General features: G+C 62.5%; 1 protein-coding gene across 1 annotated transcript; it reads left to right on the top strand.

Annotated features, from left to right (window-relative positions):
- Positions 1-2351: 2351 nt before the first annotated feature.
- On the top strand, positions 2352-11097 carry GRIN3B (glutamate ionotropic receptor NMDA type subunit 3B). The gene is given in 12 exon segments (XM_033854972.2): positions 2352-2781; positions 4396-4988; positions 5251-5390; positions 5393-5568; positions 5570-6283; positions 9284-9431; positions 9505-9618; positions 9721-9869; positions 10200-10364; positions 10462-10520; positions 10672-10847; positions 10850-11097. Coding segments are annotated over 12 exon segments (3102 nt in total). The 5' UTR covers positions 2352-2361.
- Positions 11098-11148: the final 51 nt, after the last annotated feature.

The raw sequence follows: 11148 nt of genomic DNA, 5'->3' as shown, positions 1-11148 counted from the left end.
AATGATTAAAATGGTGAACTTTACATTATGTATATTTTACCACAATTAAGGAAAAAACCTTGCCTGTGTCCACTTGTTTGATGTGCAGGGTAGCTGGGAGGTCCGAACTACTACCATTGAGCTTGTAAAGATGGGAGCTGAGGGATTTCCCTGGTGGTCCAGTGGTTGGGACTCCATTGCAGGGGGTGCCAGTTTGATCCCTGGTCGGGGAGCTAAGATCCCACGTGCCTTGGGGCCAAAAAAACAAAACATAAGATAGGGGCTTCCCTGGTGGCACAGTGGTTGAGAGTCCGCCTGCCGATGCAGGGGACACGGATTCATGCCCCGGTCCGGGAAGATCCCACATGCCGCGGAGCGGCTGGGCCCGTGAGCCATGGCCGCTGAGCCTGCGCGTCTGGAGCCTGTGCTCCGCAACGGGAGAGGCCACAACAGTGAGAGGCCCGCGTACCAAAAAAAAAAAAAAAAAAAACATAAAATAGAAGCAATATTGTAACAGATTCGATAAAGACTTTTAAAATGGTCCACATCAAAAAAAAGCTTGAAAAAAAGAGCTGGGAGCTGAGGCACAGAGGCCAGGGCACCCAGCGCAGGTCATGCAAGTAGTGGGCCTTGGGGGAAGGTGAGGTGTAACAGCAGGACCCGAGATAGGGCGGCTTCAGGGGGTTCCCCCGTGAATCCGACGGGGACCCAAGGCACCGTCGGGTGCTTGCGTACCTACCAGAACTAGCAGCCAGTAATGTTTGTCGACTGACTGACTGACTGACTGCTGAGGGCCACATTAGGGTGAGAAGATATCCCCTCTCCAGGATGGGTCCGTTTCTGGGGACTCATGCTGGCATAGGGACCTTACCCCAGGTTGGGGTGAGGCCCAGGTGGTCCCAGGTGGTCTTAACCTGGCACCTCACCCAGAACAGTGGTGGGGGTGGGGGCTCCCTGGTATGACCCTCCCTGTCCTGGGATGCCTGGCCAGGTGGCTGGATGAGGTAGCCTTGTCACCTGGAAGCCAGCCACCCAGCTCTCATTAGTCATCTCAAAATTCCATTCATGCTGCTGGCCGGTACTTGCATTTTTCTTCATCTAATGGAGTTTGTCCCCTGCGTCTCTAACACTGGCTCCAAAAGGAGATGGTTTCTTGTGCGTGAAAGATATCAGCTGAGTGTAGACGCGTTCCTTAGAGCTGGAATGTTCCATGCACAGTTGCTGCCCTGTGCCTTGCGGGGTCTGGGGAGAAGACTGGCTTTCTCCAGTCCCCCACCTGGGATGGGAGAATTCCATGCAGGGTGCTCCTGGGCCCTTATTTGACCGGTGGTTATTGAGCGCCTCCCACAGGCCAGGGCCACAAGAAGGTCTCCATGGCATTTGTCGTGGGGAGGCCCAGTTAATGTAGGAAGAGGCTGGGGGATTGGTAGGCTGCGGGGAGCTAAGGAAAGTTCCAGGGCAGCGCAGAGTGATGTAACCACGCGTCCTTGTCTGAGCAGTTGCTCAAAGCAACTAGCAATTATAGAGTGCCTGCTGTGTGCAAGCACTGGAGACAGCAGTTAACGAGCCAGACCCGGCCCTGTCTCCCAGAGCTGGCCACTGAATAAAGCAAATAAAGGGACAAAAAGACGATAGCGTGTGATGGAGTTCATGTAGGCAGGGATGACAAGGGTGTTCTGCATCTTTCTGGGTGACAAGCTAGGCAAGTTTTTCCAGCAGGGGCATTTGGCACTGGGTCTTGAAGGGTGAAGAGGAATTCTCTGGCTCAAGTTGCTTGTCCACAGCTGGAGGGCAGGAGATCTTCCCCACAGGTCCCCATAAGACAAGTCTGCTTCAGTTTCCCTGGGGCGCCAACGATGGTAGGGCACGTGGACGGATTGGTCTGGGTAGACACTGCTCCCTGGAGGAGGAGGGTGCAGCTGGGTGACTATGGACGCACACTGACCCCTTGTGGGCCTTAGTTTCCCTGACTGAGAATTGGGAACCGTTGCCGGGATGAGGGAGGGATCCAGGGGTGAGTGTGGGTACGGGTCTTGATGCAAAATCCCTCCCTGCTGCGAACGTCGGCTTCCTCATCTGTAGAGTGGGCACAGAGCCAGGAGGAGCAGTGGTTCGATTCCGCACCCCACCCCAACCCCCGCCTGCTGTGGCCATCTGAGCCTCAATTTCCCGCCCTGCGTAGTGGGACCCACGCCTCCCTAGTGGGCTGCCTGGCACTGGGGGACTGGGAGGGGGGAGGGCGGGCGCAGGTGGGCGGGCTCGGGCAGGGAGGGAGGTGCCGGCCCGGCGGGGGCGGGGAGGGAGCGGCGGGGGCGACCGAGATCCCGCCTCCCGTGGTGCGACCCGCGGCTCCGCCCCGCGGCGCCCGCCGGCAACTTTGGGATGGAGTTTGTGCGGGCGCTGTGGCTCGGCCTGGCGCTAGCGCTGGGGCCGGGGCCCGCCGGGGGCCACCCGCACCCGTGCGGCGTCCTGGCGCGCTTGGGGGGCTCGGTGCGCCTGGGCGCCCTCCTGCCCCGCGCGCCCGCCGCCCGCGCCCGCGCCGCCCTGGCCCGGGCCGCCCTGGCGCCGCGGCTGCCGCACAACCTGAGCCTGGAGCTGGCGGCCGCCGTGCCCCCCTCCCGCGACCCCGCCTCGCTGGCCCGCGGCCTATGCCAGGCGCTGGCGGCACCGGGCGTGGCGGCCGTGCTAGCCTTCCCCGAGGCGCGGCCCGAGCTGCTGCAGTTGCACTTCCTGCCGGCGGCCACCGAGACCCCCGTGCTCAGCGTGCTGCGGCGGGAGGCCCGCGCTCCGCTCGGCTCCCCGGTACGCGCGGACGCCGGGGTCAGGACGTGCGGGGACCCAGGGTCGGGGCGGGAGAGACCCTGGGACGCTCTTGGAGAGCGGGGCCCGGGGGTCCGGATAGCTGAGTCCTTGGGACGCGCGGGCCTCAGAGTCTGGACCCTAAATGCAAGAGTCCGGATGCGGGGAGACTCGGAGTCCAGATGACAGAGGCCCAGGGACGGCCCTCGGGTTAGCGGAACCTGGACCCCTGAACCCCGGATGTGTCCGGAGATCAGGACCCGGAATGGGAGGCGGGAGCCCAGGGGCGCAGGGACCTAGAGCCACGGAACCCCGCGGCTCGGGAACCCCGCGGGATACCTCTGGACCCCAGATGGCGGATCCCACAGGACGCTTCCCTGGGCTTTGGCGGTGGAGTCCCACCAGCAGCGCGGCCCCCTTCCCCGGTCAGGTCACAGGGTGCCTCCGGATTCCCACCAAGCAGGGCCGCGGGGCTGGGATGGGGAAGCGGGTCTCCCTCTCTCCAGGGTCTGCAGTTTCAGGGGCTGCGGCTGGGGACTTTCCTCCTGCCAGGATCCTACCAGAGGCCCTCGAGGCCGAGGCTACCCACACGCCACAGCCTTCTTGATGGCCTTCTCAGGTCCCCAGGGCCACCCTATCTCTCCTAAACGCTCCATCCTCCTCCACCCTATCCTCGTCCTTGGAGTTTATTCTCTTTTCTTAATTACACCCCCAGGCTGGAATTTGGGTCCGAATAAGAAGAGAATGGGACAAGGAGGAGAGAAGGGTGACTGGCAGAGCTCTGGGGACCCTGTTGTGCCCCAGGGAAAGAACCCCCTCCCAGGGCCAGCAGGGAGGGGCCCAACGCTGGGACATGGGGTCTGGAAGGGGGCCTGCCTCTCTCCAAACCCACCTTGAAGCCCCCTCAGGCCTTCCTTCTCCTGAGGGCGGGGAGACCCTGACCCTAGAGGAGGCCTGGGTCTCATTAACCCCCTCTGTCCTTGATCCCCTCCCGGTGGGAGAGATGTAGGACCCAAATCCATGCCTGTGGCGCCCTCTGCAGCCGGATCCAGGAACTGCACCCTCTGCAGTTGGACCTGTCAGGCTTTGGGGGGGGGTACTACTGGCTTGCCCCGCCGCCCCGCGGGAGACTGAGCAGCAGCCCCCAGCCTTTCCCCCTGCACTCAGCACCCTGTCCCCACACGGACAACACCCTGCCTACATTAGGTGTCTGGCAAAGCTCTCTCGTCCTTCCCATGCTCAAAGCAAATTCAGGAGAACTTTCTGGGTCCCTGAGCACGGAGGGGGGGCCCCTCAGTCCCTAGCTTGCCTCGTAAGTCTGAATAGAGGTGGGGTAGTGGAGCTGGGTTTTGAAGGATGTGTAGGAGTTGGCTGTCATAGATGGGAAAAGGTATTCCAGCTGGGGAATGCAAAAAGCCTCAGGCCAGGGCCGGGCTTTGTGCTGATGGCGATGGGGAGCCACAGAAGGGGTTAGAGCAGGTGTGGGGCTGGGAAGAAGCAAGCACGAGGTCCAGTTATCAAGGTGTCAAGCGTTTATTGAACATGTACAGATGGAGTGGGAAGAGGGTGGTGGGACACTGAGTTTGCCAGCCCTAACTGTGACCACCCCTCTGCCAGAACCCCTTCCACCTGCAGCTGGACTGGGCCAGCCCCCTGGAGACTCTGCTGGACGTGCTGGTATCAGTGCTGCAGGCGCACAGCTGGGAGGACGTTGGCCTGGTGCTCTGCCGCGTGCGGGACCCTGGCGGCCTTGTGGCCCTGTGGACAAGCTGGGCGGGCCGGGCTCCGAAGCTCGTGCTGGACCTGAGCAGGCCGGGCCCGAGCGATGCAGGGCTGCGGACCCGCCTGGCCCCACTGGGGGTGCCCGCGGGGGGAACGGCCCCAGTCCCCGTGGCCGTACTCCTGGGTTGCAACGAGGCCGGCGCCCGGCAGGTGCTGCAGGCCGCACCCCCCGGGCCCCGCTGGCTGCTGGGCACGCCGCTGCCCGCCAAGGCACTCCCCACCGAAGGCCTGCCGCCTGGGCTGCTGGCGTTGGGCGAGGTCGCTCGGCCCCCGCTGGAAGCCGCCATCCACGACGCGGTGGAACTAGTGGCCCGCGCGCTGGGCAGTGCGGCCCGCGTGCAGCCGGAGCGTGCCCTCCTCCCCGCCATGATCAACTGCAATGACCTGCCGCTGCCCGGGCCCGAGTCCTCCGGTCGCCTCTTGGCACGGTGAGCGGGGACCCTGCTGCAGGAAGCCGTGTGTGTGGCTTTGTGAGAAGCGGGAAGGGAGGTCCCACCTGAGGCTCTCAACTGGGCTTTGGTCTGGGCCGTCGCCCCAGCCCTCAGGGCGTGGGTACCCCGGCTGGGAAGGGGGTCTGGAGTAGGGGGTACAGCAGCATCCCCCGTGGCCCGGTGTGTCTGAGGCGGAGCGATAGGTCTCACCTCGGCGGAGGGATCCCTCCGCCACCCTGATGCCGCCCACCCCCACCAGGTTCCTGGACAACACGTCCTTCCGGGGCCACACGGGGCCGGTGTGGGTGACCAGCTCCTCGCAGGTGCACATCTCCCGGCGCTTCCGCGTGTGGAGCCTCCGCCGGGACCCGCGGGGCGCCCCGGCCTGGGCCACGGTGGGCGGTGGCAGGACGGGCGGCTGGAGTCAGAGGCAGGGGGCGCGGCCGGTTGGCCCCCACCCCCGCCGGAAGCCCGGGCGCGGCCCAAGCTGCGCGTGGTGACACTGGTGGAGCACCCATTCGTGTTCGCCCGCGAGCCGGACGAGGACGGTCGGTGCCCGGCGGGGCAGCTGTGCCTGGCCCCCCGGCACCAACGACTCGGCCGCCCTGGACGCGCACTTCGCCGCGCTGGCCGACGGCTCGGCGCCCCGCGCACTGCGCAGGTGCTGCTACGGCTACTGCATCGACCTGCTGGAGCGCCTGGCGGAGGACGCGCCCTTCGACTTCGAGCTGTACATCGTGGGCGACGGCAAGTACGGTGCGCTGCGCGACGGCCGCTGGACCGGCCTGGTGGGCGACCTGCTGGCCGGCCGGGCGCACATGGCTGTCACCAGCTTCAGCATCAACTCAGCCCGCTCGCAGGTGGTGGACTTCACCAGCCCCTTCTTCTCCACCAGCCTGGGCATCATGGTGCGCGCGCGGGACACGGCGTCGCCCATCGGCGCCTTCACGTGGCCGCTGCACTGGTCCATGTGGCTGGGCGTCTTCACCGCGCTGCAGCTGACTGCGCTCTTCCTCACCCTCTACGAGTGGCGCAGCCCCTTCGGCCTCACGCCCCGCGGCCGCAACCGGGGCACCGTGTTCTACTACTCCTCTGCCCTCAACCTCTGCTACGCCATCCTCTTTGGACGCACAGTGTCCAGTAAGACACCCAAGTGCCCCACGGGCCGCCTCCTCATGAACCTATGGGCCATCTTCTGCCTGCTCGTGCTGTCCAGCTACACAGCCAACCTGGCCGCCGTCATGGTCGGGGACAAGACGTTTGAGGAGCTCTCGGGGATCCACGACCCTAAGGTGCGTGGCCATGGGGTTTCAGGGGTCAGAGCCCGGAGGTCACCCCCGCCCCCAGTCCCCACCCAGTAGAGGGCGGCCATCTGCTCCCACAAACTCATGTTGAACCCAGCTGGGACAAAACAGGCGAGGCTGCTGGTGAGAATCAAGACAGAGAAACAAAGTAGATGGTGTGTGAATTGGTGATAAAGTTCCAGGGAGGAAAATTAGGGTGGGGACATAGGGAGCACTAGGGAGGGATGATTTCTCAAATGGGGGTCAGGAATTCCTCTGGGAGAGGTGATAGGTGAGGGACTTTTATGTAGATATCAGGGAGGAATATGGTAAGCAGAGGAGGCAGCCTGTGCAAAGGCCCTGGGACAGGATTGTGCTTGGCAGGTTGGAGGAACAGCAAGGAGGCCTGTGTGTGTCTGGAGCGGAGTGAGTGAAGGGGAGAGGGGAGAGAGGGGGGAGGCGAGAGCAGGGAGGGGGATGGGGCAGGTCATGCAGGGCCTGCACATGTGGGAGGACCTGGGCCTCCACAGAAGCTCCATTTAGACAGAACTTTCACCAGGAGTCCTGGAGGGCTGTGGGCAGAGCAGGGCATGCCCCAGCCTACATATTTTTCTCTTTTAATGAAAAGATTTTAATATTCTGGAGTAGGGAGCAAGGCCCACGATGAATGAACCCATTGCTCGGCTCCAAAGTCAACTCCTGACCAGTTTCGTCCATGCACCAGCCATAGCCGCTGGGTTACCATGAGGGAAATCCCAGGCCTCCTATCATTTCGTCATGAGTACTCTGGGAACTTAAACATCAGGCAGCCATTTTTCTCAGTTGTCATTTTTTTTTTTCCCCCCACGGTTTGTTTGAATCTGGAGCCAAAATGTACAGACCCCGAGGAAGGTAGAAACCTCCTTGTTACCAGGCCCAAACTTGGGTCCACTCACCTGCAGTCAGTAAAGCCAATCTACTGACACAGGGTCCTGGTGAAGGAAAGCGCAGTGTTTACTGCAGATAAAGCAAGGAGTCTGCACAGCTAGTGCTTAAGACCTGAACCCCTGGATGGCTTTCAGGGAAAGGTTTATTTTTGTTTGTTTGTTTTTTAATTTTTATTTAAGTATTGGGGACAGGTTTTTAAAGAGCGGGTGAGGGAGGGGGGTTGGGGTGTGTGTGATTAGCTCCTGGATGTTCTGATGGGTTGGTGGTGAAGTAATTGGGAGTCAACATCATCAACCTTCTGGCTCCAATCAGTCTGGGGTCTACATGCTTGTGGGCAGCATGCAGTTAACTTCTTCCACCTGGTGGGGGTTTCAGTGTCTGCAAAAGAGCTCAAAGGATCTGGCTCAATTTTTTTTTTTTTTCCCCATGCCGCATGGCATGCAGGATCTCAGTTCCCCAACCAGGGATTGAACCCATGCCCCCTGCAGTGGAAGCACTGAGCCTTACCCACTGGACCGCCAGGGAAGTTCACTGGCTCAGAATATTATCTACAGCCCTTGAGAAGGAATGAAAATTCCTTGACTTTAATGGCTAAACTATTATTATTATTTTGTCTTGTTTGACTGTTTTCCTTTGTTTCAGCATTTTCTCACTTCTCTGATTAAATTTATTCTTTGGAACTCGGGGAAGGCCTAGGAGACTAAAGTTTTTCTACAGACAAGAGGCAGGCAGAGGACCAGGTGGGGGTCTGTCCCGGGAAGGCCCCATGGGGCCATCTGGACACTCCATCCTTTTGTTCACTAGCGATTTGTTTGTTGGAGAAGTTGTTTTTTCTCCTGCAGCATCTCCCAGTGTTTGGATCTAGCTGCTCTTGTCCCCTGCTTCTCCCCCACCCCAGTGTCCTCTGTTAAACCAGTAATGAGACCTAGATGCTTGCTGTCCCGTGGGCCAGCCACTCTCCACACGTGGCTACTTTTTTAAAATAATTTTTTTAAATTTTTTTTTTTTTTTTTGGCTGTATTGTGTCTTTGTTTCTGCGTGCAGGCTTTCTCTAGTTGCGGTGTGCAGGCTTCTCATTGCGGTGGCTTCTCTTGTTGCGGAACATAGGCTCTAGGCGCGCGGGCTCAGTAGTTGTGGTGCACGGGCTTAGTTGCTCCCCGGCATGTGGGATAGAACCCGTGTCCCCCGCATTGGCAGGTGGATTCTTAACCAATGCACCACCAGGGAAGTCCCGTGGCTACTATTTAAATTGATTTAATTGAAAGCACTCAACAGCCACTTAAGAACAGCACAGGTATAAAGCATTTCCTTCCCCAGAAAGTTCTAGATGGCCCTGCCTGCCTCCGGTCTGGCTTCTCGGAAGTGCTGTAGCCCCGACAAGGAGGCCCTGGTCAGGTGGCCTCAGCAGCCACTCATGCTTTGCTTTAGGGAGGTTGCACAAACAGTGGGCGGGCCGGAGAGCCCGGGGCTGAGGGGGCAGCGCTGGTGCAGGAGGAATGGGGGATGGGGGCCTTGGGTGGGGGCTGCAGAGGGGCGAGCACCGGGCAGGTCCAGGGTGTCCGGAGGGCAGCGCCCACAGGATCTGCAGGTGGACGGGACGTGGAGATGAGAGATGCAGAGGCGGGCAGAGGAGGGAGAGCGACTGCGGTGGGAAGGTGTGGGGTGGCTCGAGAGTGGGTCTTGGACGTGGGGAGCTTGGGGTTCCCGGGGGACCCTAAGGAGAGACGCAGCGGGTGCGGCGGAGGCGGAAGTGTGGAGTTAAGGGCCTGGAGATGGACGTGCGGGTTTTAGAACATTTTCAACTGGGCGGTCCTGCCCCCAGGGGACACTGGGCCATGTCCTGGCACATCTGTGGTTGTCAGACTAGGGCAGGGGGCTCCTGGCATCTAGGGGTTGGGGCCAGGGATGCTGTTCCACACCCCACGGAGCCCAGGATGGCTCCCCAGAGATGACGTGGCCCACGTCAGCTGGTTGGGAGCCCTGGGCCTGGGTGCTCCGGGCTGGCGGACGGAACGGGGGTGGGGGAGAGCCGGGCTGGGATCAAGGGACCCCCACAGGCGCTGACCGGGCGCTGGCCCGCAGCTGCACCACCCGTCCCAGGGCTTCCGCTTCGGAACCGTGTGGGAAAGCAGCGCCGAGGCCTACGTCAAGAAGAGCTTCCCGGAGATGTACGCACACGTGCGGCGCCACAGTGCGCCCACCGCGCCCCACGGCGTCGCCATGCTGACGTGAGGGGGGCGCGCGGGGCGGGGCCAGGCGGGCGGGGATGCTCACCCCGTCCCCGTCCCCCTCCCGAGCAGAAGCGACCCCCCCCAAGCTCAACGCCTTCATCATGGACAAGTCGCTCCTGGACTACGAGGTGTCCATTGACGCGGACTGCAGACTGCTGACCGTGGGCAAGCCTTTCGCCATCGAGGGTGAGCGGCCCCCGGGACCAGTGACCTGCGGGCTCCAGGCGGGCACAGCTCCTGTGGGTCTGCGTCCAGTCCGGTCCCAACCCAAGGCCCGGCCTCCCCCAGGCTATGGCATCGGACTCCCCCGGAATTCGCCGCTCACCTCCAACCTGTACGAGTTCATCAGCCGCTACAAGTCCTCCGGCTTCATCGACCTCCTGCACAAGTGGTACAAGATGGTGCCTTGTGGCAAGCGGGTCTTCGCCGTTACAGAGGTAGGGCAGGCCCGGGACGCAGGGAGGGGTAGGCGTGGGGGGCTCTGCGCCTGTGTGTCCTTCACCAAGGTGACCAACCCCTGCTCGTTCCCAAGACTGTGTGTTTGCCTGCTTTTCTGCACCCTGTTCATCCTCCAAAACCCCAGTTCCAGTGGCCTTTCTTCTGTGACACCTCACCTCTGAAAATGGAGCCCTAGCCTTCCAATCCGGCTCCACAGCCCCAGGCCCTTCTCCCTGGCCCCACCTCTGCCCCCACCCCCGTCCAAGGCCCGGGCTCCCCAAGGGTCTGCCATGACCAGGAGAGGTTTTGTGCCTGCGTCCTGCCCGCAGATCCTCCAGATGGGCATCTACCACTTCTCAGGACTCTTCGTGCTGCTCTGCCTGGGCCTGGGCAGTGCTCTGCTCAGCTCGCTGGGGGAGCACGTCTTCTACCGCCTGGCGCTGCCGCGCATCCGAAGGGGCAACAAGCTGCAGTACTGGCTGCACACGAGCCAGGTGAGGAGCGGGGGCTGCGGGGTGGAGGGAGGGGGAGGGCGTGCAGGATGGCCTGCTGCTGAACCGACCCCGACGCAACTTCTGTCTTGGCTCTTAGAGAATCCATCGCGCCCTCAACACGGAGCCGCCCGACAGGCAGGAGGAGCCGGAGCCAAGGTAAGGGGCCCTGGGGGCCGCTCTCCACCCCAGCAACTCCCATCCCTGCCCTCCAGCCCCGACAGGCTGGATGGACCCCGGGATCACCAGTCCCAAAGGGCAGAGTGGGACTGTGGGTAGGATGCGGCTGCCCAGCCCCATCCGTCCCCAGGGGTCTCGAGGAGCCGCAGCAGGGCACTCTGGCCGCCCCCGCCGGCCTGGGGGGCTGGACATGGGTGCGCCAGGCCTCGGTGAGGGAGTGTCGCGCGCACTTCCTGCTGGAGCCGGCTGTGGCCGCCGCCGCTGCCACCACTCCCGTTGAGGATGCCCCAGACGCGGATGGGGATGCGGGGATGGGCCGCCCGGGCTCCCTGTCTGGCTCTGCTCCAACGGCCGCCCGCCCGCCGAGCTGTTCTTGGGCGCCCCACGCCCCGAGGAGCTAGAACAGCTGGAGCAGCGCATCGCAGGTGCACGCGAGAGGCTCCGCCAGGCGCTGGTGCGGCGCGGGCAGCTCCTCGCCCAGCTCGGGGACGGCGCCCGCCACGGGCCGCGCAGCCGGCTCCAGGCCTCCGAGGAAGCACCCGTGGCCGCCCAGTGACGCGGGACCAGGCCCTCCTCCACCTGCAGCGGGGGCTCCGAGGGGCCTCGC

The sequence above is a fragment of the Tursiops truncatus genome, chromosome 3 (genome assembly GCF_011762595.2).
Source record: "Tursiops truncatus isolate mTurTru1 chromosome 3, mTurTru1.mat.Y, whole genome shotgun sequence".
Classification (NCBI taxonomy): Eukaryota; Metazoa; Chordata; class Mammalia; order Artiodactyla; family Delphinidae; genus Tursiops; species Tursiops truncatus.
The sequence above is the reverse complement of the archived record's forward strand: the minus strand, read 5'-3'. Positions and strand labels throughout refer to the sequence as shown.